This window comes from Podarcis erhardii, assembly GCF_964252035.2.
Source record: "Podarcis erhardii genome assembly, chromosome: 2".
Classification (NCBI taxonomy): Eukaryota; Metazoa; Chordata; class Lepidosauria; order Squamata; family Lacertidae; genus Podarcis; species Podarcis erhardii.
In genome coordinates this window covers 35,380,274-35,395,906 of record NC_138498.1, presented here as the reverse complement: position 1 = coordinate 35,395,906, position 15,633 = coordinate 35,380,274, and the positions used below count along the sequence as shown (strand labels likewise).

The window sequence follows — 15,633 nt, the reverse complement described above, 5'->3', positions numbered from 1 at the left end:
GCCTCCCTGCCACCAAAATAATTCCCACAAAATTATGCATCTCTACTTCTTCAAACAAACTCTGCATCATTCATTTAAAACCCTTTGATTTTCAGAAGGGTGCTTTTAACAGAACGAGCTTGATGGATGAATAAAGCAATAACAGCTTGAGGGCTCAAAATGGTCTCTTTTGCCTTTATCTAAATTGATTGCAGCACCTGCTCTGACCTGCTTTCCTCTCTGCTTCTCTCCCATTCCTGCTTTGCCAGAAGAGCAGAAGATTTTATACATTTGAGGATGGGGTGAGGAAACTGGCCTTCCAGATAGTTGTGGTCCCAACTCCAGACAGCGGGGCCAGTAGTCAAGGAGAGTGGGATTGTAATCCCCATTCCTTTTTAGGAGACCAAGAGCCACCAGTACGGAGGAAGGTTCTCATATGCCACATCAGAGATTCGAACGATGGCACCAAGTCCAACACTGAGCCATGTGTTTTGCAAAATGGTAGTAGGCAGAACATCCTTTCCCAGCAACTCTGTGGCAAAGGTTGCCGTTGGAACAGATGTTCCTTATGCAACTATTTCAGACAACACCGGGCTCAGTGTGGGATTTGTTCTAAGCAGTTTTGTCAAAAGCCCTGATGTGGCATAAAAGGTATTTCCTCCACACTGGTCTGCTAAAGGTATTGCTGGGAGGTATCAGATAGCGGTAGTTTTCTACCCAAGGAAAGAAAAAGAGGAGTGATTTTCAGGTCTCCCTGGGACTCTGTATGGGGATGCAACAGAAGAAAACAAAGAAAGTCAACACAGAAATGGAATCAGGATGAAGGAGTGGTATGAATGAGGACAGACTGAGCTTCTCAAAGCCAGAAACCCAGAGTCTGGGTGCATCTGACCCATGGGTAGGCAAACTAAGGCCCGGGGGCTGGATCCGGCCCAATCACCTTCTAAATCCGGCCCACGGATGGTCTGGGAATCAGCATGCTTCTACATGAGTAGAATGTGTGCTTTTATTTAAAATGCATCTCTGGGTTTTTTGTGGGGCATAGGTATTCATTCATTATTATTTTTTCAATATATAGTCCGGCCCCCCACAAGGTCTGAGGGACAATGGACCGGTCCCCTGCTGTAAAAGTCTGCTGACCCCTGATCTTACCTGATGTCGCTCTGAAGGAAAAGGCAATTGTTGCGCAAGTTGGCAGAGCTGCCGAGGCAGCAAGTGACCTCCCCGTATTCCTGCATGATCTTAATCATCTCACACATGGCTGCAAGAGAACCAGGAAAGGAGTTAAGTGTGTTGACACCCTCTTAGTTTTCACCCAGATCTCCCCATCTCAGCGATAAAGAATCCACTAGCCTGAGCTCCACTTACTTTCTGGGGTACAATCTGTAAACAGAGGAACAAGCAAAGGCACGTTGTCAATATTCTGCAGGTGGGGCCTCACCTGGTGGATTCCACGTGGCAGTTTGGCCTGGAGTGAAAGAAGCGGCAATTAAACAAGCCAAGGAGACGGTTGACGAGGGTGAAGGCTAACAACAAGCTCAGGATGAATCAGATTCCCCGCAGCTGGAGTGATAAGGCAGAGCAATGAGATTGCTCTAACCCCTGTTCATTGCCGGATAAATTGGGCTATGTTAGGAGGAAGTGCAAACTGACATTTGCCAGAAAGATTTTCATTGCCATCAACCACTGACTTGCTCTTAATCTGCCCAAACAAGCTACACTCTGCCCTTCCCAGATGTTACACAGCCAGTAGCATAACTACACACAAGTCTCACCTTACGAACACAACGCATTCCTAGGAAATCACCCATTTCTCCGTGGTTTCCCCCTGAAATGGCTGCAGCCAATCAGCAAAAGAGAGACAAAATGGCGGCCACCAACCAGCAAAGCACAAAAAAGGAAGGAAGCCAGCTCTTTGGATAAGCAAATCTGTGAAGCGTATAGCAAGGCTTGGGTAGGTAAGTGAAATTTCAATAGTGAATGTGCAGACAGCGGGAGAGCAAAACCAGATTAAGAGCACAATTCTTCTTTTAAAAATCTGTTAGTTACCACCAAATATTACAGTGTATAATACAAATTACAACAGATTAAGAACTTCTCTGCTCACACAGATCAGAAAGAGAAAGGTTTTTCCTTGTGTAAATTACATAGACTAGCCTCCCTTATAGAAAGTAATCTTCAGAGTGCAAAGTCTGCAGCCCTAAACATGATTTATGAGGGGAAATGAAGGCAGCCAATAATTTATGGGTAAATGTATAAATGATTGGGCAGAAAAAAGTTATTGTGGGTCACTCAACACTAAATACTTATTGAAGGCCTCTAGTTTAGGATGACACACCACCATTAAGAGAGAAAGAGAGATTTGCAAACTAGGTGGATGAGAGGTTCAAATCCCACTGAGAATTGAAGCATATTAAATGTAACCCTTTCCATGAGCATTCCTAAGATGAATGAAAGAGATCAGTTTGAAGTAAAGAAACTAGACACTTCAAAGTAGCATCCTGGCCTTCACAGATGATAGTATTACTTCTCTCTCCAATAATCCACCCCACTTCTATTCTTCTGGCATGTCAGTTCATGGTACTTAAACTATCATTTTCCCTTCTTCTGAAGCATCAGCAATGGATCCAAAAGCCCATTTTATCTCCTAATCAATAACTTTTCTCCTACAAAGTTTAAGTTGCATTATCTTTCATTTCGCTTTAAGGAAGATGGCAGCAATTTGGGGGGGGGGGGTTGAAATACTTTGAAAGCAAGCATTGTTTTCAATGTTGTGGTATTTCCCCCAGTGTTGTATCCCCCCCCATTGTTTTGTGATCTGCTAAAGAATAACATGTGCCAGCACATCACAGACCATGTCAATTTTGAAACACTCCCCACAGTGTGTGACCCCAGCTCGCTTGCTCAAGTTTAGTAGTGTACCCCTATAAATTCACTAGCTTAACTCATCCTGCTTGCATTCTTTCAGGAGTGGGCAGTGCTGCAGGGCAGAGCCACAAAGCCACCCTTTCAAAACCAGCAGCACCTCAGCTTACCTGAGACAGGGCTAGGGCAGGAGGAAAGGTGAGATTGTGTGGAGGCACTGGCAGTGCTCCCACTAATGCATCCACCCTAACGCCAACCTCACCTTTGCCCTCCTCCCCAGCCCTCTCCTGGTAAACTGCAAGGATGCCCTCACCACAGCAGCTACCTCTGCATCCTTAAACAAAAAAAAGTTGCTGCCTCCTGTTATATAGGCTTAATCAGTTAAGGATTATTTAAGGAAGCGGACTGTTAGGGTGCAATCCTATACACACTCATCTGAAAGTAAGTGACCTAAATGGAACAGACTTCTGAGTAGACATGGATATGATTAAGCTGTAAACGGCCTCTCAAGAGGTTTAGAGAAGCAACAACGGCCATCAAGTTCATTGCTGGGAGATACAGTCAAATGCTTTGGGTTCCTAAGTAAGGTGTCCTGCTGTCAGTCTCACCCTATTGCAATCCTCCAGGAAGCTGGGGATGTCACTGTCGGTTGGCTGAAAGCTAATGAGGTCGGAGTGTCCTTCCTCCTCCATCAGCAGAAGCCCCTCTGCATCTTCTCGGGAAACTGGCAAGGACAGAGAAAGAAAGCAGTGTTACGGCTTGGAAGGCTCACACCAAAACGCCGACACAAGGCACACACCCCCCCCCGCCCCTCATGTGGCTTTGTGACAGCCTGGAAAAGCAAGCTTGGATTTTCTGGGTTCTCCTAAAATAAGAGGTGTTTTGAAAATGACTCATCTAACCAGAGCTGGCAGTATCAGTTCAGAACTTTGCTGAGTTTTAAAGCGCCTGCCTCCTTCCTCCTGTGCCGGAAAAGACCGCAAAAAGAATGTACTACGTGGAAAGGCTGAAAATCAGGACAACCATATCCCAGCGGTGACAAAAAACTAAACAGATGTGATGGGCTGCAGCAAAAACCTCAGGTATCAAATTGGACAGAAGGGGCACAGCTTCTGCATATAACTAGGCTTGTCTTAATCTTTCCAAGAAAGGTACCTCTGCCTTTGAGAACAACACGGAATTCAACAGGCAAAGCTTTCCCCATCCAGATGGGGAGAATTTCACCAGTTGAATGCTTGTACTGTATATGACATCATTTGTAAAGCCTTGGTCCCCTGGCTTTAAGGCTTTGAGAAATTAACAAAGTGGGACTGTCCCATAGAACAGCTATTCTAAAGTTTGGCCTGGCTTTAGTAATAGTGCCTGCCTTGCTGACTGTAAATCTCATGGGTTTGGTTCAATCGTCAGATGGATTTGCTTTGAACAGACACTTGCACTGCAGCCACCATTCCCTTTAGGGCCATTTGCTCACCCTGCTGTAGATCATCACGCAAGGAGCCTGCATGGCTGGGGCTGGAAGGAGGGATTTCGGAACCAGGCACATCTCCATTGGGTGTCAGGGATATGTGGCAATTCCAGCCGGTCTCCAGACCCATCTTCTCAGCAAACACCTGTGGAGGAAAGGCACTATGGTTGCAGCATAGCCAAAGTGGGAGAAACATGGATATATATATAAACCCAGGAATAATCTTGCAATCTGAACCAGCTCTAGGATGAGTGGGGTGGCTGTGCCTTTGACATGGCCGCTGCAGGAACACTGAGAAGTGGCAGAGTAAGCCAAGGGAAAGCCTACCTTGCTCTTGAGCTCATCTTCCAGGGAGAAGTAGACAAAACGAATGCAGGCATTGACAAGTCCCTCAATGAGGCGGACGACATCTGATCGGGCCTGATACTGGGACGAGACCATTCCCATGAAGATCTGGCCGCTCAGAGCCTGGATGCAGTCCTCCTTCTCCATCGCTTCCCCAATCCCTTCTTTGGGCATGTGAAGAAAAGGCAAGTGTGTGGAGGCAGGCCGAGATGCCAAATATATAGAGACCCAGAGGAGGAGTAGGCCCAGGAGAACAGAGACATACCCATAAAAGAGAAAGACACACCAAGAACGCAGGGGGAGAGAAAACAAAAAGTTGCCCATCACTTCTAAACAGTAGCGGTAAAAGCTATACAAAGGGTGTGTTCTACTTAATATAGTTATGTTGTAGAACAGGCATAGGCAAACTCCGGCCCTCCAGATGTTTGGGACTACAATTCCCATCATCCCTGACCACTGGTCCTGTTAGCTAGTAAAGTGAGATGAGCGCCGCAACTCCAGAGTCGTCTGCGACTGGACCTAATGGTCAGGGGTCCCTTTATCTTTACCTATGTCAGACTTAAGATTCTCTCCCCAGAGTCAACCTTTAGTCTTTGTGCTGATACTTCCCATCTATTAAAAGCTATGCAGCTCCCTGTGAAACAGGGCAGGTCAGCCTCCATTGCAAATGTAGGGTTGACTAAGAACAGATTCACATGTTGCCTAACATTTTTATTTATTTCTAAATCAGGTATGTTAGTGTACCCCACCCCACCCATCCCTCAAATAATTATTGTCCATGCAAGAGGACAATAAATGATGGGAAACAAGAGGCAAGTTGAGGAACAGAGGAGGTTTCTTACCTATAGCACAGCATTAAAAGCTAGTAACAGAACGCACACAGGAATGTCATCATGTTCTTAATTCCCATTTTTATGCCATTTGGTGAAAGGTAGAGGTAGGATTGGGAAGGCTAACTATCACCTCTTCTCAACAAGCACCAATATTAAGTGAGAATAAGCAAGTCAAGGCTGGAAGATTCGGCCTGTGGTCTCTCAAATGGACAGGTGGGGCATCTGAAATCATCCTTACTGATCTGCTCAAGGATACTCAGAGGAGCTTGCCTGGCTGAAACTAATAAGCAGCAAGAAAAGAAGGCGATCTGAAGAAGTTGGATCAAATGCGCCCTGTTTTCTGATGACAAGGCAGCCTATCCGAATATAATGTGTCAAAATTTAGACAAGCAGGATTCTTCCGCAATTGGCAGGTCAGATGGGGACAAGGTTGAGACCTTGAACAATGAGGAAACAGAGAATTCCTGATGTGATGTGGAGATCAAGGCCAATGAGGTGTTTATGTAGTCGTGGATCCATACTAGGATCACCGCGAAAACATAGAAAACGTAATCTTTCAAACAGTTAACCTCCAAAAGAAAATTTCCAAAAAGATTGGATTAATAATAGTCAACACTATTAAGATTCACCCTTTTTTGTTTGCTTGCTCAAAAGTAATTTATTTAGCGGAGGTTCTCCATTTACAAGATATTTTTCTTTTCATTTTCTTGGTGATCGCCACATGGAAGGCACTGTGACGGCGCAAGGGTCTCACCAGATTTACTTTCCACATCACATCATTGTGCAAAACACATTTGAATTGTTTGATTCAAAGCATCTACACCCAACAGCTGGGTTTTTAAATCCTATGGGTTACGTCCAGAGCTGCTGTGCCACATGCACAGCAGACGTCTACTTATGCAATGGAACTTCCCCTTCCCCTGCAGCCCCTGTTGCATCCTGAAATGTGCTCCAGAGGGTTGGGGGACACACAAGAGCAGATCAGGGGAGTGGAGAGGAAGGGGGAAATCCCACTGCAAGAGTGGAACTCATCTCACACGGAGTTGGATACAGCCCTCAAACTTCTCTCCTAAGGTCATTTTTCCGTAACCTTGTGGTATCCCAGGTGTCCATCTTGGAGTCACTTAAAGAGTGTCCTGAGATAAAATAAACCAGCAACAAACCAAAGCTGGTGGAGCACCGCCCCAGATGCATGCATGGAAGGATCTGCAACGGAGGCAAGGCACCTACCATCAGAGCTCCAGCTGTTCCTCCGGCTGCTCTGCTTGATGGGCGTCGTCCCAGGGAGATCACAGGACGTGAAGATGGCACTCTGCCCGGGGACCTGCACTAGCTCTATGCACTTCCCATTGAGCTGGGAGGACAAGGCGCAGTGCATGGGCTTGTAAGAGAAGGCGGAGCAATAGCCCGAAAGACAGGCACGCTGGTAGAAATCCAACACTTTCTTCCTGAGAGCAAAAAGAGAGAGATAGAGAATGACAAAGGCTACCAGAGATACGTTACGCACAAAATAGTCTCAACATCTGCACACAACACATGCCTGGCTAGTAAAACTACTGCCCAGACTCATGCTTTTCAGGGGCAGAATCTACTGGAGCTGGGAGGAGGCAAGGAAGCGGCTTCTGTTCATTCCTTATCGAGTATTTTGAAGCATCTTTCCTTTGATACTAATGGTTCACAGCCCTTGTGCATCAAACCCTTCCACATTTCTCATGGGTCAGCACTTGTTTCCCCACGGCCAATATTCAAAGTTCATTCACATCTGTGACAGTTTTGTGTGCATGCTCACAATGCACACTCCTACATATACATTCTATATGTGTATATATGTTCAGGTATGTGTGTATATATACACATATAAATCTTCACAGAAACTTAGTTGTTCCTGTACCTGATATTGATTATGTAACCTTGCATTTAGTCTTTTGGCTAAACTTTGTAAGTTCTTTACAACACCTGAATAGTTTGCACTTCTCTCTCTTTCCTTGTTTAAAATAAATTGTAAAATGATGTACATGCGCACACACACACACACACAAAATCTGCACTGATGTGCGTTCTATGTGTGATGTAAGTGTGTGTGTGTGTGTGTGTGTGTGTGTGTGTATACACATAATCACAAAGCATTTTAAATTGTTCCAGAAATTGGTGGGGAAAGAACCTTGGTTTACTTGCTCTGGCCACTACATAGCTCATCCCAAAGCACACCTGTATTGCAGCAGCACTTGTCATGCTCTTGCAGGCTTCTTTGGGCTTAACAAGGGGGAGCATGAAGCATTACAAAAATCTGAAAAACCCACTTGACGCAAACTGATAGAGGCACCAAGAGTGCAAGTGCATATCAGGGCCAATGACAGCTCTACAATGCTCCGTGATTTCTGAAAAGGCATCATCTGTGGACTGCCTAAACCTTCCTCTGCAGGAAGATCTCTGCAAGCAGAGCCCCATAACTATGACTTGCACACAGCCATAAGCAACCTTTGGAGAAAGCAAACATCGCAGGCGACCCAAACATAAATCTTGCCAGCAGTTTGTTTTTTGAAGCTGGTGACTTGTGCAGATAAGGTTGCCTACCTGTCAGAGCCAGACAGCGGATAAATATCCGAACCGTCCCAGAAGTCTGTGCAGGCCTCCAGGATGACGTCAGCAGTCCCATGGGAAAGCATCTGCTCGGTGCCTGAGAGAGAAAAACGTGGACCTGTGTCTCAACTCTAAAAATTGCTTGCTGACAGGCTGGTTTATTGTGAAGATTTCTAACACTCTACATCGCCCACAGGCTCCCTGGGTACATTTGATAATGTGACAAATGGTGATTAAACACATTTTAAGTAGGCGCTAGAAGAAACTTTTCTGTCTATCATAAAATCTACCGCTAAAGCAGAAGATCAACTGCCAGGAGCCAGGAGAGGAGCGAAAACCATTTGCTAAGTGTTATACAAGTACTAGCAACATGCCCATCAATGTGACAAGTGGCCAGGATGGGGAGGGAGGAAAGATGGAAGATGCTGCAAGTCTATTGCTGGAAGTGCAATTATTCTTTGTTATCTGGGGCACCTTTTGGATCAAGAAGAAGACTTCTCCCCCATTTAGCGTCAGGTACACAAAACCCAGACGGTGTCTCTGAGAAAGGTTTGCTGCCTGCCCCTCTTTCCCAGCAGAGCTGCCTCTTCTCAACACTGTGCCCCACTGACAACTCTCAGGCGCTCTTTAGGTGACCCAAGCGAATCTCTCTTCCCTCTCTGTAACATGGTAACTGCCTTTAAATATATATGCCTATGCGTCTCTGAAGGAAAAAGGCTAGCAGTAGCTTCCTAGGGTTCGGCCATTGTCCTGGAGACCCTGCTCTGTTTGCCTGCCTGAGGGAGACGCACCATCTCTTGGTCACGCTGGAGTGTGACCTAAACAAACCTGGCTTTTAAGTCTGTTATTATTCACTGTAAGTCTTCCGGGGCTTTACATATTGAAAATAAATGGTAATAAAATTTCAGCTTCTTCATTCTTCACTGAGTCTGGAAACTTCCAAGACAAGTATGGAACATACATAAGCCTTTGAACTAAACAGGAAGGAACACAGGGAACAAGCCATGGTGACCTGGCTGACAATATAGTTTAATATCCTGGTTCTAGGCAGCAACTAAAACAACCCCCCAAATTTCAACTTAAGGCCTCAGTTGAAACTAACACCAGCCAGCCACTGAGAAATAGCTCCTCTCCTAGGAGCCTCCACTGGAGAGAATTGGTAACTTCCCTGTAGTAGCATAGAAATGGCCTGTTCTGGCTTATATTTTAGGACCATGTTCCCAAGTCCTTTGCTATTCCCTTAAGAATACATACAAAGGGCCCTGAATAGATTGGTTAGGCCGCCAGCCAAATTGCAGTCCCAGAGGTGGTATGTCATCCTTCTGATCACATGTTAGTCAAAATCCCGCCAAGTTAAGTGTCCTTACTGGTAGTAGTGTCTTTGACAAAAAGGCTGATCATGTGGCTCAAAGGTGGTCTCCTTTTGGTGATGAATGAGAGTTTCCCAAGCATCGTCTCCTTCACCATCTCATCTGATGGCAGCCGGTAAAGGGCCAAGTAGTTCTCCTGCTTGAAAAGCTCTTTGGCACCAGGTGTAAAGCCTGGGGGAGGGGGAAAAAAGTGATATGGGAGGCGAACTCTTGGACAACAGGAATCCCAAGGAATATGGCACTGCTCTCCAAGTTCATTTGCCATTCTCCTCTGCCTATGATCATCGCCTAAAGGACTGCCTTGCCTCATATAACCACCTAGCGGAATTGACTCATGCGTATACGCGCAGTGCCAGGAAATAAATAAAACAATTCAAACACGGAAATAGCAGGAGAGAGCTGGAGAGTCCTCATGGCTCACAAGGAGACCCTCCCCCAGAGCCCAAAGAGGACGTTAGTGAGAGCAGATGAGGCCCCAAAGAGTCAGGGGCTTTGTTTATGCTACTGCTCCTCCCCGCCTAACAGGTGAATGTGCGGGGTAGCGCAACAGCCGCTTTCCCGCATGACTTCCAGCCTCCTGCCGGCCCCAGAGCTTCAATTCCAGCTGAGGTTTTTTAATAATAATAATAATAATAATAATAATAATAATAATAATAATAATTATTATTATTATTATTATTATTATTATTTATTTATACCCCACCCATCTGGCTGAGTTTCCCCAGCCACTCTGGGCGGCTTCCAATCGAGTGTTAAAAACAATACAGCATTAAATATTAAAAACTTCCCTAAACAGGGACTAACTTCAAGCACTGATTCAAGATTTTCAGTTACCTCTTCTTTTTCCCCTCGGATGCATATTTATGGCATGGGTTAGAGAGAGAACAGCCAAGAGGGCATTTAAAGAGTGTTTGGAGGGTGCTTCCCATTTTACATGATTTCACTTGTGTGCGCAGGGGCCCAGAACGTAACCCACGCATACGTTGAGAGTCCCCTGTGCTAACACACAGCTAAGTTACAGTGGCACCCCCCACCAGCTGCCCTCTCCGCCTCTGCCCTCCTCACCTATGAGCCTAGCCAGCTCACAGAGTCCCCACGGAATATGGACAGGCAACACGGCGTTGTGCGTCTCCTGCAAGGCGATGTTGCAGAGGTGGTCGGAGAATCGGCACAGGCGCTCCGTCACGCTGGCATTGCACAAGTTAAGCAGCACGTTCAAGCCCAGGGGCTTCAGGGAGGTCAAGTGCATCTGCCAGTTGGAGTCGTCAAACTGGATGCAGGAGGGATTCTGCTGGTCCTGGGAGAGGCTCAGCATCTCCAAGTGGTAATCGCACACAAAGTCTTCTGCCTCGCATGCCAGGCCCTCGCTGTCAGCCTCAACCTGGCTCAACATTCAAGAAACGCAAAGTCAAAAGTTAAGGTGCCAGCATTCGTTCCCCTTTCAGAGGGGGAGAAAAATTCAGAAATGGTTTAGTGCACATCAGTGGTGGGGAAGCTTTGACACTGCAGATGCTCTTTGACTATAAAACCCATCAGACCCAGCCAGCAAGGTCAAAGGTCAGGGATGATGGGAGTTGTGATTCAAGAATGTCTGGGGACCCAAAGCTGAGAAAGACTGGGTTAGAGCTTGTGGATGGGAAGTCAATGACTTAACACAGATGTTGCCTAAACCCACTGAAATCAATAGGTTTGAGTGACTCAGGCACTACTGGATTGGCACCAGAAACTTTTTACTTGCTCTAAAATTGCATAACAACGACCAGCAAAGCCACTCAACTAGAAACTTGAACATGAAATGAGTCCTGCTTCTCTAACCTATTGGTTCTGCCATCCTCTGTTGTGCATTCTCCTAAAGCAGGAGTGGAGAACTTGTGGTCCTGTAATGTTGCTAGTCGGCAACTTCTATCATCCTTGACATCTGCAGGGCTTTGGGTTCCTACCTAGGTACTACAAACAGCCCTCAGAGCTCTTTAATTTAATTGGCAGAATAATTAGCATCTTGAAAAACCTTCGGTCTCTCTACAGACAGACATATAGGCACAAGGCCTTAAATCATAAACCTATCTAGGTAGCCACATGCAAATCAGTCCGTGGTGCTTTGGGGCAGCAGGCACTTAAGACACACTTGTTCCTTTTGCCCTAAGAAGAGGAGTTTTCAAATGCTTTCTTCCTCTCTCTCATGTTCACAACTCTTACCCTCCTGCCTTATCTACGGATGACTCCTTAGCAGACTGGGACACCACCTTTCTCCTAACTGGATAGGACAACCTCCTGACCTCTGCAGCCTTTGGTATTCCTTACCTGCATGGGCTCCTCCTCCCCGCCCTCAATGTCCTTACTGAAGCTCACATTGGATCCCGAAGGGTGTTTGCTGCGGCCGGTTGGCTTCTTGTGAGCATGAGCCTCAGAAGACTTTGGGGTATTGCCGGTAGACCACTCCGCTCTCTCTTGCTCATTGGTGATGTGAACGATGTCTGACAAAGGCCCCGACAGCAGAGCGTCCCTTTCGTGGGGCTGTAATAAAGCATAAGAAGAGGTAAGCAGAGAAACATCTGTGAGCCGAACAGGAAGAGGAAAAATGCATTGATTAGCAACTTCAGGACCCTGGAAGACTTGGTTTATCCTTCAAGGTGAAGGGGGAAGTTGGACCCGGTTTTAAGACAGAAACTGGCTTGGTCACTCAAGTGGACAACTTGTGGCAGAAGATGGGGGGGGGGACAAGTGAACTTTTTGATTCTCCAGACTCCCAATATTAATTCCAATTTATTCATTTGTTGCTCACTGTTTTAATCATTCTGACTGAAATGAAGGGGGGTATGTGTGTGAATTTATTATTATTATTATTATTATTATTATTATTATTATTATTATTATTATTAATGTTTTGTTGGTGGGTTCACCATGGTATCGCTGCTTTTTTACTGTTCAATTTTATGTCTTATTTTTTTCATTGCTTTTTTTCCCCTAGGAGCCACTACTGAGTTGATTATGTAAGATAAAGCAAGTCCCAAATTTTCAAACTACATAAATAGTGGTGGCAAATAATTTATTTGTTTATTTATTTATATGCTGCTTTTCAAAACTAAAATTTATGAAGCGCTTTGCAGTAACAGTAAAAAAACCAATAGCATCCAATAAAACGATAGAAAGTCAGCTAAAATTGGAAAGCAAACCGGAAGCAGTTTATCAAAGGATAGACAAAGCAGACCAGGTTTTTTTTATTAACTGAAACTCCCAGCTAAGAATGAGGCTGAGTACACCCTCCTGGGGAACAAGCTTCATTCCAAATTGTTGGGCAACTGTGAAGAAGGGCCCTGCTCTGAGGAGATGGCAGTAATGCACTGCTAGAGGGTGACAGCCTGAAAGGGGTCTCTCTGGCAGATGTTAAGACACAAGAGGGTTGAGGGGTCTTATAGAAACTGGGGAGAAAAGAAGGCAGAATTTCTTGACAAACCAGACTCTGTGGTCCAAAAAGCTGTCTCTCACCTCTTCGTCCAATTCTGGGTGGCAGAAGGAGCGTGTGGAGAGTTCATCTGTCAGGTCTTCATGGCTGCTATGAGGAGGTTCCACTTTACCACTGAAGAACAAAACCGTCTCTGGACTGGGATTAGGCCAGGACAGAATTCCTTGCTTATCCACACAGCAAAGCACCTAAAAACAGGCCCAAGACATCCCACAACACCCCAGGGACACACAAAAAACTATTGGCAAGACTGTGCATGAATCACTGAGGCAGATAAATATCAGCCGTATCACCTCAGCCTTCAAGCACAATGGATAGCAGAAGGAAAGGCCCTTTCTGAGTAGCCTCCCATCCCTGGAGACTTCCCTTAATGCTACCAAATACAGCACTGCCCTCCTCAACATCTCTGTCAGTTTAATGTGCAGGTGCTACCACAAGATAGTTTAAAGATAGGGTGGCTCAGTGGCAAGCAGCCTCCCCAGTTTAGTGATAAGCCATCTAAGGCCAAGAAACATTATAGCTGAAGAAAGCAAAATGTGACCTTTGTCAGTGTCCTTTATGACTCACTACCACAGGTTTCCCAGGCTGCTCCACATAGGACAATCTCCTGAAAACTATCTATGCTATGTGCAGGAATGAGGAATGCTACCAAAAAAAAGGGGGGGTGGGGAGAGGGCAGAAGGCACAACTCTAGAATGAGTACTTGGGAGTGTAAATGCTTCCAAGGCACAAAACAGTAAGTTCAGATTTATATGTGATTAATCTAAAAAGAAAGTGCTTGGGTCTATCACATTTTTCCCTGACCAGCAGATACTACTGTCAGTTGCTTGAAGCAAGAAACAGCTAGCTAGCCCATCCAGGTCATAAGAGCTTGTCCATGGTTTCTGCAGAAATCTGACCTCCTGTGTTTCAGACACTAGGGTCAAGCTGAATGTATTATCTAAGTCACTAACTCAGAAATATCCAGCTAACAATACAGACGCCCTCATGGGATTTAGAAGAATCTTTTGGAAGCTGCCATGATATGGAGTCAGGCAATTGGCCTATCTAGCTTAATGTTCTCCAGGATGTCAGACAAGAGGACATCTGCAGCCCGACTTGGAAAAGCATATGCTCTACCACTGAGCTATAGCCCTTGCCCTGAAAAAGAAACAGGAAACCTAAGGACCCAGCAGGCAGGCCCTGCAACTAGGATGCTCACTGTCAGATCGCTCCTTGCAAGCATACTTACTGTGACAGATCCCAGGCTGTGAAGCAAACTAGAGGTGAAGGTGAGGGTTGGAGACCTGCCCTTCAGAACATGCAGGAAGTGGCTCCAGATACACCGCATCATTTCCTGCCAAAAAAAAGGGGGGGGGGATTGGACATGAATGGATACACAAAGTGAAGGGAAAGAGGCAAGGAGTTTCAGTTCATTGTGAAATGAGATCCATTTCCAGAAAAGACAGGACTACAGGTAAGTGCGCTGCTTCACATTTCCGAAGGAAGGAAGGTACAGCCTGCTGTACATAAACAAGAGATCTAGTGCTTGAAGAAACTCGATGAGGTGATCAATACACAGGTTGTACAAAATGCTTGTAGCATGGGATTTCATTTATAAGGTTCACTCAATGGATTTCCATGCCGCATTGTGGTTTTATTGTTCAGTCCCGTATTCTGGGATGCTCAGAGAACACTGCTAAGGAGAAAAGACACAATCTAATATTGGAGGCAAACTGGTGGAAAAGCAGGCTATAATTAATTTATTTCCAATATTTCATATTACTTAACCCAATTAAAATACAACAACAGAATATCTTAAAAACAAGTTAATAAAGCACAAGCACACTGTACAAAAAAAAATTTGGAAGCAGAGTCTACAAAAACCTGGGTAAATATGCAAATTCTAAAGAGGCATTTAAAAGTCATTATCCTCTTTGTCACATTAATTACCGGGGGGGGGGGGCATTCTAAAGAGTAGGTGCTAACACCAAGAAGGCCCACTTCCATGTTGTCATAAGGTAACAATCCACTGCATCATTTATTATTTTCATGTGTATATTGGCTGTCTGCTAAAACACAATGAACTGACTGACTTTTGGCAATCCACTGGTCATGGAATGACCAGCAGGGTCTCCTCAGAAGTTCTTAAAGATTGGCCTGGTCTGTGTCTGCCAGATATCCTGGTCCCAAGTTGCTTAGGGTTTTAAATGTTAGTAACAAAACCTGGAATTTGGCTCACTAGCTAATAGGCAGCCAACACAGTGTATTCTTATCATCAGTATTATCAGTTAAATGCTATAGATGGGTTCAATTTTGGGAAACAATTTATTGAAGATTTACCAAGAAAATTTACTGCCACAGTATTTCCCACCCACCCACCCAATCCTTGGTGTAGTCACTACGAAAATCAATGAGCAGCCCAAATTGGTCCTTGCTTCTGACTGAGGAAAGCAAGACGTGCCGCCAATAAATCATTTTGATTCCATTTGACTAAATTACGTTTTTGGTGGGCGAGAGTGAAGTAAGGACAAACTGCCTTCTGGAGTTCATTGTGATGATGTCTGAGCATCTATGAAAATACAGCTGCAGAGAAGGGCAGACATATTGAGGTGGTCAAGGTGCCACCCCAAATGTGGAGAACCTGTGGCCCTCCAGATGTTGCTGAACTAAAATTCTCAGTAGCCCTGGCCACTAGTCATGCTGGCTGGGGCTGATGGGAGTTGCAGTTCAACAACATCAGCAGAGCTAACT

General features: G+C 45.3%; 1 protein-coding gene across 8 annotated transcripts in view; it reads right to left on the bottom strand.

The window, feature by feature from the left end:
- The window catches only part of TMEM94 (transmembrane protein 94), a 70,586-nt gene that overhangs the window by 14,206 nt on the left and 40,747 nt on the right, over positions 1 to 15,633 (bottom strand). For 7 of the 8 annotated variants that reach the window (XM_081850661.1, XM_081850664.1, XM_081850662.1 and 4 more), the window contains 12 exons: positions 14,132 to 14,236; positions 12,924 to 13,088; positions 11,739 to 11,951; positions 10,503 to 10,818; positions 9,435 to 9,608; positions 8,062 to 8,164; positions 6,718 to 6,935; positions 4,637 to 4,818; positions 4,316 to 4,454; positions 3,453 to 3,568; positions 1,348 to 1,447; positions 1,132 to 1,240 (listed from right to left, as the gene is read on the bottom strand). In XM_081850661.1, coding sequence (XP_081706787.1) covers positions 1,132 to 1,240; positions 1,348 to 1,447; positions 3,453 to 3,568; positions 4,316 to 4,454; positions 4,637 to 4,818; positions 6,718 to 6,935; positions 8,062 to 8,164; positions 9,435 to 9,608; positions 10,503 to 10,818; positions 11,739 to 11,951; positions 12,924 to 13,088; positions 14,132 to 14,236 — 1,940 coding nt within the window. The remainder of the gene's footprint in view (positions 1 to 1,131; positions 1,241 to 1,347; positions 1,448 to 3,452; positions 3,569 to 4,315; positions 4,455 to 4,636; positions 4,819 to 6,717; positions 6,936 to 8,061; positions 8,165 to 9,434; positions 9,609 to 10,502; positions 10,819 to 11,738; positions 11,952 to 12,923; positions 13,089 to 14,131; positions 14,237 to 15,633) is intronic. The other variant, XM_081850658.1, reaches the window with a different exon arrangement.